This window comes from Alternaria viburni (genome assembly GCF_023758015.1).
Source record: "Alternaria viburni strain BMP 2772 chromosome Unknown scaffold_26, whole genome shotgun sequence".
NCBI classification, from domain to species: domain Eukaryota; kingdom Fungi; phylum Ascomycota; class Dothideomycetes; order Pleosporales; family Pleosporaceae; genus Alternaria; species Alternaria viburni.
The window spans coordinates 250,538-264,412 of NW_026055795.1; the positions used below are offsets into that span (position 1 = coordinate 250,538).

At 52.3% G+C, this 13,875-nt stretch overlaps 3 protein-coding genes across 3 annotated transcripts; 1 reads left to right on the forward strand and 2 right to left on the reverse strand.

Annotated features, from left to right (window-relative positions):
- Positions 1-736: 736 nt before the first annotated feature.
- Positions 737-3,567, reverse strand: J4E79_009688 (uncharacterized protein; the record flags this gene model as incomplete). Its single annotated transcript, XM_049358531.1, has 2 exons — positions 737-1,399; positions 1,444-3,567. The coding sequence occupies 2 exons, from the start codon at positions 3,565-3,567 to the stop codon at positions 737-739; spliced, it is 2,787 nt and encodes a 928-aa protein (XP_049207001.1).
- Positions 3,568-6,687: 3,120 nt separating this feature from the next.
- J4E79_009689 (uncharacterized protein) lies at positions 6,688-7,257 on the forward strand (the record flags this gene model as incomplete). Its single annotated transcript, XM_049358532.1, has 2 exons — positions 6,688-6,735; positions 7,012-7,257. 2 exons carry the CDS (start codon positions 6,688-6,690, stop codon positions 7,255-7,257), a joined length of 294 nt encoding a protein of 97 aa, XP_049207002.1.
- A 3,987-nt stretch (positions 7,258-11,244) lies between these two features.
- On the reverse strand, positions 11,245-13,490 carry J4E79_009690 (uncharacterized protein; the record flags this gene model as incomplete). The annotated part of the gene is made up of 2 exons (XM_049358533.1): positions 11,245-11,299; positions 11,422-13,490. The coding sequence occupies 2 exons, from the start codon at positions 13,488-13,490 to the stop codon at positions 11,245-11,247; spliced, it is 2,124 nt and encodes a 707-aa protein (XP_049207003.1).
- Positions 13,491-13,875: the final 385 nt, after the last annotated feature.

Consider the following 13,875-nt stretch of genomic DNA (forward strand, 5'->3'; position numbering starts at 1 on the left):
GGTATCTAGTGTCGTCCTGCGAGCCACCGTTGGGCCAGAAGCAAGACTGTGCGTAGGCCAGTGCAAGAAAGGAGAAAAGGAGTGGAATGCGCGGAGACATGCTTTGTTGTGTTCGGTGTTTGGCAGGCTGGTAAGGCTGAGAAGTCAACACGGTCGGCGCACGCAAGAGCAAGAGGGGCCCGATGCCTTGTTATATTATGGGCAGATACTACAACATGCTTATGAGCTTGCGACAGTGCAAGCTTGATTGGATACGGCATTCTAATCGGCCCATGAGGCTTGCTGAGCTGTCTGGATTATGTCAAGTATTGGCTACCTCGCACGTCACCTGGCGTGAGCTGAACTTGCCTTGCGTACGCCACAAAGCCACCAGGCGATAGACAAGATACCGACTTAATTACAATCGTAGAAACTGCGATCTCATCACATAGACATACGCAATACAGAGAACATATGTGAATATTTGTTCCTCACCCAATCCCTAACGTAATACATACATACGTATCTCCACCCCATCATATCCACCACTCTCCAATGAATCCCCATCCCACACCACACACAGCTCCCACTAATCTTTTCCCACCAACGCCATATGATGCTATCACTATCCCATCCGAGCCATTTGGCCGAACGAACGTATTGAACTTCAGAACCGAAGAATTACAAAGAATAAGAATCTGAGAAAAAGAGCTGTAATACATAAACTCGAATAAAGTATACCTTTGCTCATCGTATACTATGACCGCTGTTGTTGGCCTCCGTTGACGGGTCGAGACCGCTGATCACCAGAACCGTTAGTCGGAGGTGTCGCGAGTTGCATGGGGCTGCCGTAGCCGTCTAGTTGGAGGGATGGCTTGTTTCCGAGAGTGCTTCGCTCGGTTGCGTCGGGGAAGGATAGGGTGGAGGTTTCGTCCATGGGCGTGAGGGTCTCTTCGACGTCGGCGGTTGCGGGGGGTGGTGGCGGCGGCGGCGGCGCTGATTCCTGGTTTTCAGAACTTGTTCGTGTTCGCTTTGGTGAGCCGGATTGCGTCTCTTCGTTCCTCTTTCGCTTTAGGTCGGATGTGGAGTCGGTGGGAGAGGCGTCGTTGGCATCTCCGCTTGGTGCTCGCGGAGTGCTGGGTGACTCGTTGGCGAGGTCGGACTTTGAACCACCTTGTGTGGCCTTTAGTCTCTGTCGCTCCTCCTTCTTCTTGACGGCCTTGTCCATGAAGTCTTTGACGTATTTCTTTATGGTGTTCTCGTGGTTGGAACTGATCTTGGCTGTTGGGTCCTTGACGCGACCGGACTTGTAGTCGCCTCGTACAAGCTTCTGCGCCACCTCTTTGCTGAGTCTCTTGATCTCCGTCTTTTCGAGCTTCTTGCGATAATGGCTTGTCACGGTCATGACATGTGGTGAAAGCTGTGACGGTCAGACATGCTTCACGATATACTGGGATTACTCACTGTCGCTTCATACACCTTCTCTTGTTTTTCTCTTGGCAAGGTACGCCACTTTTCACGACCGGAACTGGATTCCATATCCTCGTTGGCTACTGGCTGCGGAGTGGTAGATGCGGAGGGCCCGGTAGGTGTGCCGTTCGAGGTAATGCTGGATATGATGTCTTGTAATAGCTGGGTATCACTTCTAGCTTTGTTTGGCGGAGGAGGCGGGGCATCTGCAGGCTGCGTCGGCCGTTGCCATTGTGTGATGCCATTGGAGTTGTAGAAATATGTCGAGCCATTCTCAGCTGTTGCTTGGAACCAACCCTGGGGAAGGGCGTTGAACGGTCTTGGTCGCATGACGGGTCGCGCAGGAGCAAAGAAGCCGGCCGGACCGCGAGGCGCATTTATCACGCCGCGAGGACCGGACGGGATGTTTGCTGCAGACGGGCCTTTGGGTGCAATCGTAGATGGCGACTTTGACCTAGACCTAGATCGCTCACGGCCTCTCTCGCGTCGTTCGAAATGATTCTCGGTACGAGCTGGCGTGCCAGCGTTTGGATCTCTCTTCAAGCGCGGTATCCGGTAGCCAATCTCCAGCTTACTCCATGCGGTCAATAGCTTCTTCGCAGCCTCTTCTACTCGTTCCTCTCCGCAGTCCTTCACCTTGCTCACCGCGTCTTCGATTCCAGAGTCTTGGATCTTGTTGCGGGTAATGCGCGGCAGCCTGTGTAGAATATCCAGTATTTGCAGAACAACGTTATGATCTTCCTTCCATTTGTTCAAGGTTGTCTTCAAGAACTCGTAACCGTGGAATTGGACAATGCGATGACCGATTCTTTCGTTGTCGGTTTGCATGCGGCTGAGAAGTTTGACAGCAATCCATTTCTCTTCGCAGCTGCGCAGAGCTGTCAGAACCTTGTTGACTGCGTCCTCTTCAAGCTCGCGTGGTTGCAAGTCGCTGATGTATTCCTCATCATCCTCGCTGGCCTTCTTCTTGCGGGGCTTCTTGGCGACTGCCGTACCCCAACCAACACCATCATCGATTCCGAGCGCCGCAATCGTATCATTATTCAGGTTTGTCGCGTTGTCGGATTGTGTCTTTCCGCCGATAAAACCACTGCAGTTTGGCTCTCCACAATAGCAGGGCTGCGGATCCGCGCCGTAGCGGTCGACGTTGTAGTTGAAGACGAGTTCTTCACCTGCCTTGACGTTGCGCTCAACGAATATGCCCATTCGCAGCTTGTCCCCAACAACCCATTTGTCAACGAAACAGTTCGGGTTGCAGGAGTGGTTGCAAAAGCGACCAAGGTTACCCTTCTTCGTCGCATCTACAAACTCGCCCTTGGTCAGAGACATGAAGTAGAAGTGCTTGATGCCCTCCTCGTCGTATTGGCCCATGCGGCGGCGGAAGGTGCGCTCGTCGATGACCTCGCCGATGTACTCAAAGACGAAATCACCGGGAGCCATATTCTTGTTGGCGCGAAGACCGAAGCCCTTTTTCTCCGTCTTTATAACCGTGACGTCTGCGTATTGTTTCCGTTGAAAGCGCTGGTTCTGGCATTTCCGCCCACAGCTGCAGTCGCCCAAGCACTCCATCTTTGTCGCGCGATTGATGCAGTCGGAGTCTTCGCCACAAGCATGGTTGGTCTTGGTTGTGGAGTCGTATTCTTCCTGGCAGTCGCATTCGAGCGCAGGGTCGGTCGTGCCGATGGTCTTGTTCGCGTAGGTGCATTCTGGGAGGACGACGAAGGTTTCTTTGGCGGCATCGGTCGAGTCGGGGAGGTCGGTGTATAGCGGCGGTGGGCGAGTGACGACTTTTTGGGAGGCGGAGCGCGAGAGCTTGGGAGCTTTGCCGGGTTCCATCTTCAGCGTAATATCTCCCCCCACGATCTCTTCATGAGCGCTGCCGGGCGATGGAGTATTGAGCTCGTGTTTTGCCATGGGCGACTGAGACTTGGATCGCGTCTTGAGCCTGGGAGGTATGGCGAGAGGCGTGGACGCGCGGTCGAGCGAATCTCCCTCCACCTTCACCTGCGTGGTGCTCTTGCCCTCACCTGCTCCTCCCGAGGTCGCGCCTTCCAGCTTCATCTCGCGTAGCTCCGGCTCGAGCTGAGCTGTGTTTTGGTCCGACTCGCTGTCCGACATATCGTTGAGAGGCGTGGGGGTGGTGGAAGGTGCTGAGGCAGAGGGTGGAGGATCGCGAGAATCTCAATGAGAGGGACGCTAACGGCCGATGTCCAATATCACACACGAAGAGCCACGAGCCTATTCACCTCATAGTCCAGGCGACAAACATACACCGAACACTCCAGATGCAGCTCCTAGCACGCTTGAATGTAGGGCGACTGCTGGAGAAGGGTGTCGGTCGTCTTGGACACTGATGGGAGCAAAGATTTCGCCTCCCCTAGACACAAGGCGGCACACGACCCGGATCTGCTATGCGCCCAGACTGCGCTCGATGCGCCGAGCAATAGGGGCTTTATGGAGGTATGTATTTCCCTGACGCTGTCGCTGTCGCCATGAAGGTACGCGGGATGGAGCCGTCGGCGCAGCCAGGCGTTTCGTGGGTCCGGGCTCTTGCCTCGACGACGGCACGGTAGGCAATTCTTTCTAGTCCGCGGTTGTCGCGTAGGAAGCCTGAGCACGCGAATTCGGTCAGTGGACGATGTGTTCGAGTGGTGCTTCGCGCGACGCGATGCGCTGAATTCTGGTTGATACTTTGGAGATGCGGACGAAAACTAGCGTTAGCCAATTGGTCCAGCCTCGGCCTCCCAGAGTCCGTGATGCAGGGCCCCTCCGACCATGTTTCCATCTGCGCGCGCACATGTTTCTATCAAGTCGATGCCACTGGAAAAATACGATGATGAGATCATGACCATTGACTGCTTTGCCTGGGTCCACGGAAACGCTGGGACATCGGACTATAGAGCTAATTCGCGTGATATGAAGTCTTGGCGATTTGTAGAATCACTAAGGTGTTGTCAGAAGGGCGGAATCAGCTAGGCAAACAGGACAAAGGATCATGACTTCGTTTGATGTTCCAAGGGAGAGCTCACTTACACAAACTCATTTGGTGCGAAGAATCCATGTCACGCGTTCTTGCTATGTACGGACTGGGAAAGCCCAACGCGTTGCACGGATCTTTACTACATGAGGAAACTAATATATACGCAAATGTGACTACACATAGACGTAAGTAAGCACCCTTGATTTGAAGTAGTATCACAGCCGCAGCTAACGGGCAATAAGCAGTGGCCGATGTATCAGGATACATTCGATTTCGGAGTGACATGCGCGAGTCACCGAGATACACGGTGTTCACGGGCCGAGAAAAGATCCAGGGTGATGCGACGTGTTGAGTAGACCTCGGGAGCTCCTGAAAGCAACGTATGTCTACCACGACTCAGGTCAGTCACCGCAAGCTTTGATGGTTCATGCCTGATGGTTCATGCCGGATGTTCAGTCATCGGAATTTATCGTGTGGCTGGTCGTGGAATCAGCATGTTTCGTTCCTTTTTTAGAGGTCCAGGGTTGGGACAGAGCTAGCGCGAACCCAATTTCTCAAAAAGAATGGCTTTGTTCGCGACGTGACTGAACCTTGGAAGATGCGAACCCGCGCTGAACAGCGATATACGATTCTTGCATGTACAGACTGCAGAGGTATATGCTGATGTCAAGGTACGTCGGAGTTCTACTTGGCTACTGACTCAAGGTCGCTGGCGGGTCGGAGAGTCTCGACTTCCGCATCGATATGCATGCTTGCGCTGGGGTTGTCCAAATTGCGCGGACAATCTTTCCGAAAGACTAACCTTGCTAGCAGGGTGAGCTAGGATCGCGAATGGTGCATCGCGATGTCGCTGGCGATGGCATCCAAGTGGCTTACTTAAGCGAACGAAGCAGCGCGGCTCCACAAGTATACTAGCGCAAACTTTCACCGAACGGCTACAACTCCTACACAGCAGCACCCATGACGCCGGCACGACAGCTGACCTGGCCACACCGGCTAACCTCCGCCTCTACACGGCCCAGAGTGTCACTCGCTGCGAATTAGCGGCACATCTGCGCCATGAGAGCAGACACTTGCATCTAGCGGACGCTCGTGAATGCCATTGGGGGCTATGCCGAGTCGCGGCCCGCTCCCGATCGTCGACTGTCTCGACTGGCTCCGCGTAGCATACGGTGAGGAAGACCACCGGGTGAGTGCTACGTGTCTATGCATGCGCGCCCTATGGCCGCTGGCCAGCTATAAGAAAGAAAGAAAGAGGCAAGCTACGCCGCTGCGAAGTTTGTGCCTCTGGATACACATCTTTCACGCAGCCGTCCTGGAACAGACTACACATCGCACCGTTGACAGGGATGACGAGGCCGTCTTCCGCTGCCCCATCTGGCGCGACGCGCTCATGACGATCCGCGCTGAACCGTTCTTGCCAGATTGCGTGCAGGACACCAGCGCTGCTGCGCGTCGCGACAGTTCAGCCTCCTTGCGAGCACGCTTGCGGTCATCTGGAGCAACACGGTACTGTCAAACCCCCGAGACAAAAGGCGGCAGCGTACATGGAGAAAAAGGAAGGCAGGGGACTGGTTTGCAAGGGAAGGGCCGTTGGTCTCAGGCTAAACCATCCAGGGCTGGTGAGACACGGCTTGGCCCTGCCCTCTAGGCGATTGGCTCATCGGTTTGCGCAATCGTTTTCGAACATCCACAAAGGCTTTCGAGATGGGGTAAAGCGCCGCCAGATCTAGGTTACATACGTAGTCCTCGTTATCGATTTGCGACAAGTACTGATTTAGACAGATACCGTGCGTGAAGTCTTGGAAGCTGCATCCTGGGTGTGGGGACTAGTCGCGTCCCATTCGTCTTTGAAGAGAAGCCGCTAATGTATAACATACCGGGTGGCTCTCCCCAGTAATCTCTCACGGGAAGCTGTCTCTCCTAATTATTTTGACCCAGCCTCATGTGGTCCCTTTTGACACACACTTCTTGCCTGCTGGCATGAAATCGACAACCAGAGCCCGCCGCAGGTTTCTTTGATTTTAGTGCTCTTCTTCTACCGCTCGTTACTCTTTCGTTTCAGCACTCTCGTTTGTTCTGTTGGTAGACGCAGCTATACAACCGCGCGCGAGGGCGCGTCGCTCTTCGCGCCGGTCCACTTACTTTACGGCCTTGTGATCGATGCTCGATTAGTCTGGTTGCATACAGCAAGCTTTTGCCGTAGCTACTTCTTGGTCTCTGCCCTCGCGTATTTTGAGCGTATCGAGGATCACGACATGGAGCCCTCGAGCTCGCGCGAGCCACCATGGGCAGAGCATGAAAAGGTACGTACCTCTCACCCATTGTAACACATCTATTCGCGATAAATAAGTCACTAATACAACCACATCAGGTATATTTACTTGCTGAAGTACTAAAAGCGGCCCCCATACCTTCTCACGTTCTCTATCAATTTATACGCGACGCCAACATCCAGCCACGATGGAACGACATGGCTTTACCTCCTGGTATGTTTGGTCCTCTGCGCTTTCGTAAATACGTTTATTCTTATAAAATTACACGTACTCTCCATACAAGAAGAATGTACTAACGCGACGCAGGCCGATCGGTTCGCTCTAGCCAGATGGCATTTGACAGTCTCGCAACCAATTTCGTCGCGCCTGGACAAGATTACCGACGCCCTCAGCTACCTGCCCCAATGGTATATCCTGCGCCCGACCTCTCGAGAAAACGCCCCCATCAGCAAGAAGCCTCCACGCCCATTGGCCGCCTACTACAACCTCGACCCCCTCATTCCTACCCTGGAGATTTTATGCCTGCCGGCCCTGCCTACACATCTACTATAAATCAGTCTGGCGAACCAGCGAACAAAAAGAAACGCGGAAGACCTACAAAAGCGGAGGCGCAACAAAGAGCGCAAGAGGCTGCTGCGAGGGGTGAGGTGTACCCACCACCTAGGAGGGGGAGACAATCCATCACGGCACCACCTGAACCGTCACCACTCGGACCGGATCCTCGGCCGCACGATCGAACACCTCCGCCATCAGCGCCTTCACAATTAGCTCCCGCGATGACACCACAGCAACAAATCGGGGTAGAACACGGGTCAGAGTCCTCATCAGGAAAGAGAAGACGAACAAGGCCAACACCGTTGGAATTAGAGAAGCATCGCGCAACCAGCGAAATGGAATCCCCCCTCGCATACGGGTCTGGCGACCCGAATCGCAGCCAAGCATACTCAACATATACGCCCATCTCTGCGCCCTTGCCAACTTCATCAGAATCCAGGGACAGAGATGTGCGCATGGAAGGGGTCGAAGAGACTCAACCACGAACCACGACACCTCACTCGTTTAAAGACACGGTCGGCATATGACAGCGTTTCTTTCGTCCAAAAGCAACATACGGCGGTAATCCTGTTTTGAAAGCGTTCCGTCAACGACTTTACTTACGCACTCACGATGACCTATGGCCATGACACATGGAGGTACGCTCTGCCGTTTACGCTTGCTACCACCATTGATGATCACTCGTCAAGCGCGCGCATCATTGATCATGATCATGTTGTTATTGCAGCTCTGGGGCATTTGTCCCAGACACACCATCATTTCTTGTCAAGCTCGATTTCTTTGCCACACTTTATTCATTCCTTTCTTCATTGACTGCATGTCGACACTACGAAAGTTGAGATATGACGAACCTTTACCTAATGTCTTAGTATCGCTATCTTCACGACTAAAGAGTTTCGTATTTCCGTATCTCTTTCGGCAGTAAGGCGCCTATGCCAGCCATCTTGTTTTTTTCCGCAACGTGTACGATAGATGGATTTCCGATCAGTTCCGCATTACGGCCTCTGTACAAAAAGCACCTATTAGCAACAGCATCAATAGTAGACTTGGCCACGGCCAATCAGTCCGCATTCTTCCCATCGCTTTGAGCGAGCATCCCTCGTACCATGTCGCACACCGCTCCTGCGTGTCAATGTACGTATCCTGGTGTCCATTCATCTAGCGAGTACTAGCATTTCACGACATTCGAGTTCCTGCAGGCTGACCAGGAAGGCATCATAGGAAGTGGTTGGGATCCCGAACTGGGCAGCGTAAGGCGACGCCAGCCGCGGCGCGCGACACGAGCAACGGGTCTTGTTTCACCTATGAATACCCTACGAGTTCCGGTACTACTATCGCCCGTTCTCGTACCTCATACACAAGGTCGCGACGCAGGGGTACCATTGCTACTCCGCGCGCAAAACTATTCGGCAATCTGCATGTAAGCGCCCTCCCAAACAACCTCCACACCTAACAATCAATCGCCATCCACAGTCTCAAACGTTCTACTCCATCTTCACCGGAAGTGTTTCGGCAGAAAACCAGCTACGAGTATTGGTTGAGAGACTTGTGAGGAAATGACTCGAGTTGCAGCGTTGCGTTTGCGGCTACGCACTTGTCTCTGCAGACTACTGCTGCAGCACGAAAGGGGAGTCGACATGACGCCAACGCATGCACGCATCGACCAAGTCCCAACACCGAAACTGCAGAACAGCAGCAGCAGCAGACGCAGACAGCCATTGCCTGTCCAACCAACTTAGCCTGTGGTAAACATTGCGGCTAAAAACGCCCGTCAAATTTCTGGAATGTCACTCTTGCGATTTGCAATGGTTTGTTCGTTGACACAACAACCACTACACTCCCTGTACACAAGCGCGGACCAGGGGATGCGATGGAGGATGACGGAACCTTAACTCCAGTATCTCGGCCGCAACGTATCAGATCTTACGCACCGAACCTTTACCCCACATCGCGCCTAGCAAGCATGCCAGTGCCGTTTCTCATCTTTTCCACTACTACTACCAGCCTCGGTCTAAGGAATTAATCATCCCCTTAGTCCAACGGGCTACACAACGCGAATGCGACACGTCAAAAGAACACAGTTTACCGATTTCCTGGCCTCTGGGAGAGTTTCTTGTCTAAATTCACGACGGCGCGGTTTGTCTTGCCGTGTCGATAAACACTAACGGCACAGAACGAGGCTGACTGTCTAACTAACCCTACCGTGCTAGATCTCAACGTTGTAAATATAAACAAACGTTTTGTGACAACCGTCCCAGCAACCACGTGTTCTCATTCATTTTCGCGCTGGCCCTGCCGCACTCAATGACGCCAGTGTTTTAAATCACATCTGACAGCGATATTGCCAATACACGTTATTCTCTGGGGCGAACTTTTTCCGGAGCGAGAGCGAGAGTGCGAGCGGGTGGCTTGTATATGTATGCAAGGTGGTGCCTTGGAAGCTCTGGAAAGGGAAGGTACTGTAGGAGGGTGGAAGGAACAGGCGAAGGAAGGAAGGAAGGAAGGGACGGGGCAAGGCAAGGTAGGGATAGGGCGGTTTACGCTTGGGCCAGGCGTTCTTGACGTTTTCGATTCTTCAAAGGGAGATGCGGGGGGTCGTGAGTGGTCGGTTGGTAGGTAGATGGAGAGTTGTTGTTTGAAGCGCGCGGGATGGGGAAGGCGCGATTATCGCGACATGTAAAGTTTAGTATGTTCGTAGAAACACATCATTGTCGAAACAAATAATAAGCGCGCTATTATCCTCTACAATCCACTTCCCATCTACCTTCCATCTCCATCGAAGCGCCCGCATCCGTCGTCAATCCCTCGCTTACATCTGAAACACATTCCCCCATCCCTAATCCATCCGTACCTGGCCGATCCGTCCCCATCCATATTCATAGACGCGCCTGTATATTACCCAGATCGTCATATAGCCAGGAGTCGTCTATACCACACACCTCTCTCGATTTCCATTCAGATCGCCGTCTTCGCGCTCTCTTCCGCTTAGCCCTGCAATAGACGCTTCGGTTGCAGCATCCGAAATGTACATGCAAATGCAAATGTCGAATGCGCAACCTGCAGACTGCAGATTTGGTTTATATGAAATGCACTTTGTACCTGCGTCTCGCGTGCGTGAGCGATGATGTCGGTCCTGCGCGTTCCTGCATTGGAATAATCTATACTTCTGCTCGATTGGGGTGAGTTGGGTCGGATTGGGGAGGTAAGTGGGTGTGCTGCGTATATCGACGACAATGGATATGGATGGAGTTGGGCGAAGGTGTGGGTATTGGTGATCTGGACTAGACGGTGGCATATTCTTGTAGAGGGTAATATCGTCAAGGTGGTAGTGTGGTATATGCCCAAGACGGGAGATATTAGGCGAGCAAGGGATGGGGGGAATTGGGGTTAATATAGGTGCCGGTTGTATAGATGCATATGTGAGGGGTTGGCATGGCATCGGTTGTCGCGTGCGCGCCTCTTTGACATTTCGATGATGAGATTACTACGTGTGGGTGATGACGTGCATAGATTCAATAATCTGGTCGCAGAGACGAGATGAGTACAGTATGCAGGTACAGACGGCGCACAACTCCGATGCGTATCACAAGGAGTAGAACTTTTGAATGATGGTATTGCTAGGATATATCTCCTTCAGTGAACGGCACAAACGCCTTGCTTTCAATACGCATTACATGTCGCCAAAGCAGCGACCTCACACAACATCAAACGCCGAAGTAAAAGCCCACCCAAAAATGCTGTGGTATCAAGAAAGGATAAGGAAAAACGGATGATACTCTGCCAAGGCAGAAAACGTATATCAATGCTAAGCTCATTGCTCACCACCCCACCCAGAACGCCATATATGCTCGAGATAAGAGTCAAGAAGATGGATGCCTTGCTACGGCGCCACGGATTCTTCGACGGTGAGGAGCTAAATCGCCATATCGCGATCGAATTGGCAGTCGGAGCAAGTCCAGTCGCGTGGTTTGTGGATTGGATTCATTAAGTGGGTGACCTGTTGGGCGCATGCCCAATGGAAGATTTGTCGAATGCAGTCCTGTCGAGATATTAGTTGATAATGCTATCATGGGGGTTAAAATGCTTACGGTGTCATTACAGGTGATGATACCCGATCCTGGTGTCGCCGATGCATCTTGGCCACAGTAACATAACCCATACGGTGGGTCGTCATCCTCATCTTGAGGTGTATCCAGTGGTTGTTCGGGTACGTGTGGCGGTGCTTCGCTCATGTCCACATCGCCATCAGGATCTGGAGTGGTAGGAGTCATATAGCCATTTAGTGCTCGTGAGTACGTGTCAATATCGCCTAAAACGTCGGCAAGAACGTCATCAAAGGAGTCGTCAAGAGCTGGGGCTTTTGCCTTTCCCTTCCCTTTCCTGTCTCTTTTCGGCGCAGACCTCGTATGCGCCCTTAGTCCAGTGGAGCCAACAGAGGTCTCCTGGTTTTGAACATCGAGTTGTTCCAAACGCTGAGACAACTCGTTGGCTCCATGAATGTTTGTCTCCTGTTCGTTGACTATCTCCAAGGCTTTGCTGTGTACGTCCTTGGAGATAATATCTTCCTCTAACAATTCATCGAGCTTTTGTGTGAATTCGCCGATGACACCGTCCCGCCATATCCGTACACCACATTCTCGTGCAAACCGAACGATGGCGTCTCCAACATGTATGTCTGATTGCAGGCTCTCTTCGTGCATAAAGTCATCAAAGAGTTTTATAAACCGCCTGGTCGATACTGGTAGGCTTGCTTTGTCGATCTCTGCGTGCTTCCAGCGATACAGCCATTCTTCATCCAGCTCGTCATCGCTCTCACTGATCTCTTCGCCAGGCTGAAGAGGTCTTCTGCTGAGCGATCGGAAGAAAGTGATACCTTTCGGCGGGGTCGGTACAATATATTTCTTCTTCTCTCTTTCTGGCCTGGACTGCACTTGGTCTGGAGGTTTGCGTATCCTGGGTGCAGGCGCGATTTGCTGACCACTTGGCGCAAGTTTCGATCTCGCGTTTCTGGTAGCTTTCCCAAGTCTCGCAGCTCTTTCAAACTCGTTGTCGCCTGCCAAGAATCTTCGTCTGTCGAAGGGTTTGGGTGGTGCAAGTACGCGCACATCGTAGGGTTCGTCCGCGTTGTCGCTTGCACGTTGACGCTGTTCTGTTCTGTAATTCGCCACTTCACTCTCGAATCGCCAGTGCTCCACCCCGTGCTCGTCGACCTGCTCAAGGAAGACCTGGTAATCGAAATAGTCGTGCCAACTTATTAGATGCATCTTGAGATCGTCAATGTCAGTGGTTTTTCTCTTCGAGCAATGCGGACACATGAGCTCTGATCGTTCAAGGGTATCATTCCCGTACACAAATGTGAGTTTGTAGCGTGGTTCCATGTCCAGAGGTGGTGTTGGATATGAGCTGGGAGGCTGCATGGAGCTTTTCAGGTGACGGTTGTAGCTTGTCAAGACCGAGTCTCTTTTGAGCGGGATCCAATGCATACTGACTTCTAGCCCGATACCGAGCTGTTTCCCAGACGCTTTCAGTGGTAGGGTTATCCTTCCCTGTGGCACATCGAAGATGTTCCCATACGACGTGGACAGACGAGCTGATGCATCCGAGATTTTGACGCCCATGAAATCGTATAGGTCCTTCACGTTGTCGTGAGTTTCGAAATTGATACTCAGCATGATCATGTGAATATCCGTATCATCGATTTTGGTGGGATCGGTGTACCAACTTTCGCGATCAATGACAATGGGCTCCACTTCGATTGAAGCTTCCTTTTCCGATCTATCGAATCCTCGCAGTGTTGCTTCTTGGTCTGGAGGATTCTTGCAGGTGGGCATGGTCGACGATGAAACGATTGACGTTTTGATGGAGGTCGTTAATCGTAAGATATTCCGCACTTTCCGCGCTGGATCATTCGATCGACCATTTTGAGAAGCTTCTGGGGCGTTCAGCGGCCGGATACTGTGCACCTCAAGAACGAAGGATCCCCCAGATTTTTCTGCTGAGATCATATCGTCTAGTAGATCCCAGGATGGAGGTTGCCACTGGGAGCGAAAGCGGGGTCCTGTCTGTGAGTACTGATCCTCGCTTTGGCTATGCGAGTGGCCCTGCTGCACTTGTTTTCGATTTCGCTCCAGGAACGGTAATCTCTTCGTCTTGTACAGGTAGTCGTAGAAGATGATGTTGCCGAAAAACCTGTCTCGCCGTTCTAGCATGCTCTGCCAGTGCACATGCATGTTAGAGGATGTCTCATTTGTTGAGAAACTATGGTTCTTACAGAATTGAGTGGTTGCTCAGTTGCATCCTACAGCAACCGAGAATGTGTGGTGAGAGCGCACATTGGTGAGGTCAGGTGAGAGAAGATGGGGTTTGCTGCGGTCCTGCGCGGCTGATCAGAGCGGCGTTGCGGATGAAGATTGGGCGCGGAAGTGAAGATCGCGAGAAAGCAGGGTTGTTGTTGTTTCTAGCGGTCTGACGCCCCTGGCCTGCGTGCGTGTGTCCCACGATATAACCAGACGCGCAACAATTACGCAAATTGCTCCTGTTGCTTTGGAATTGGCCGACAAAGAGTTGAATGTCTTGTGTTGATGGGTTCGTGTTTGTTGTTTCGCAGAGGTTTGT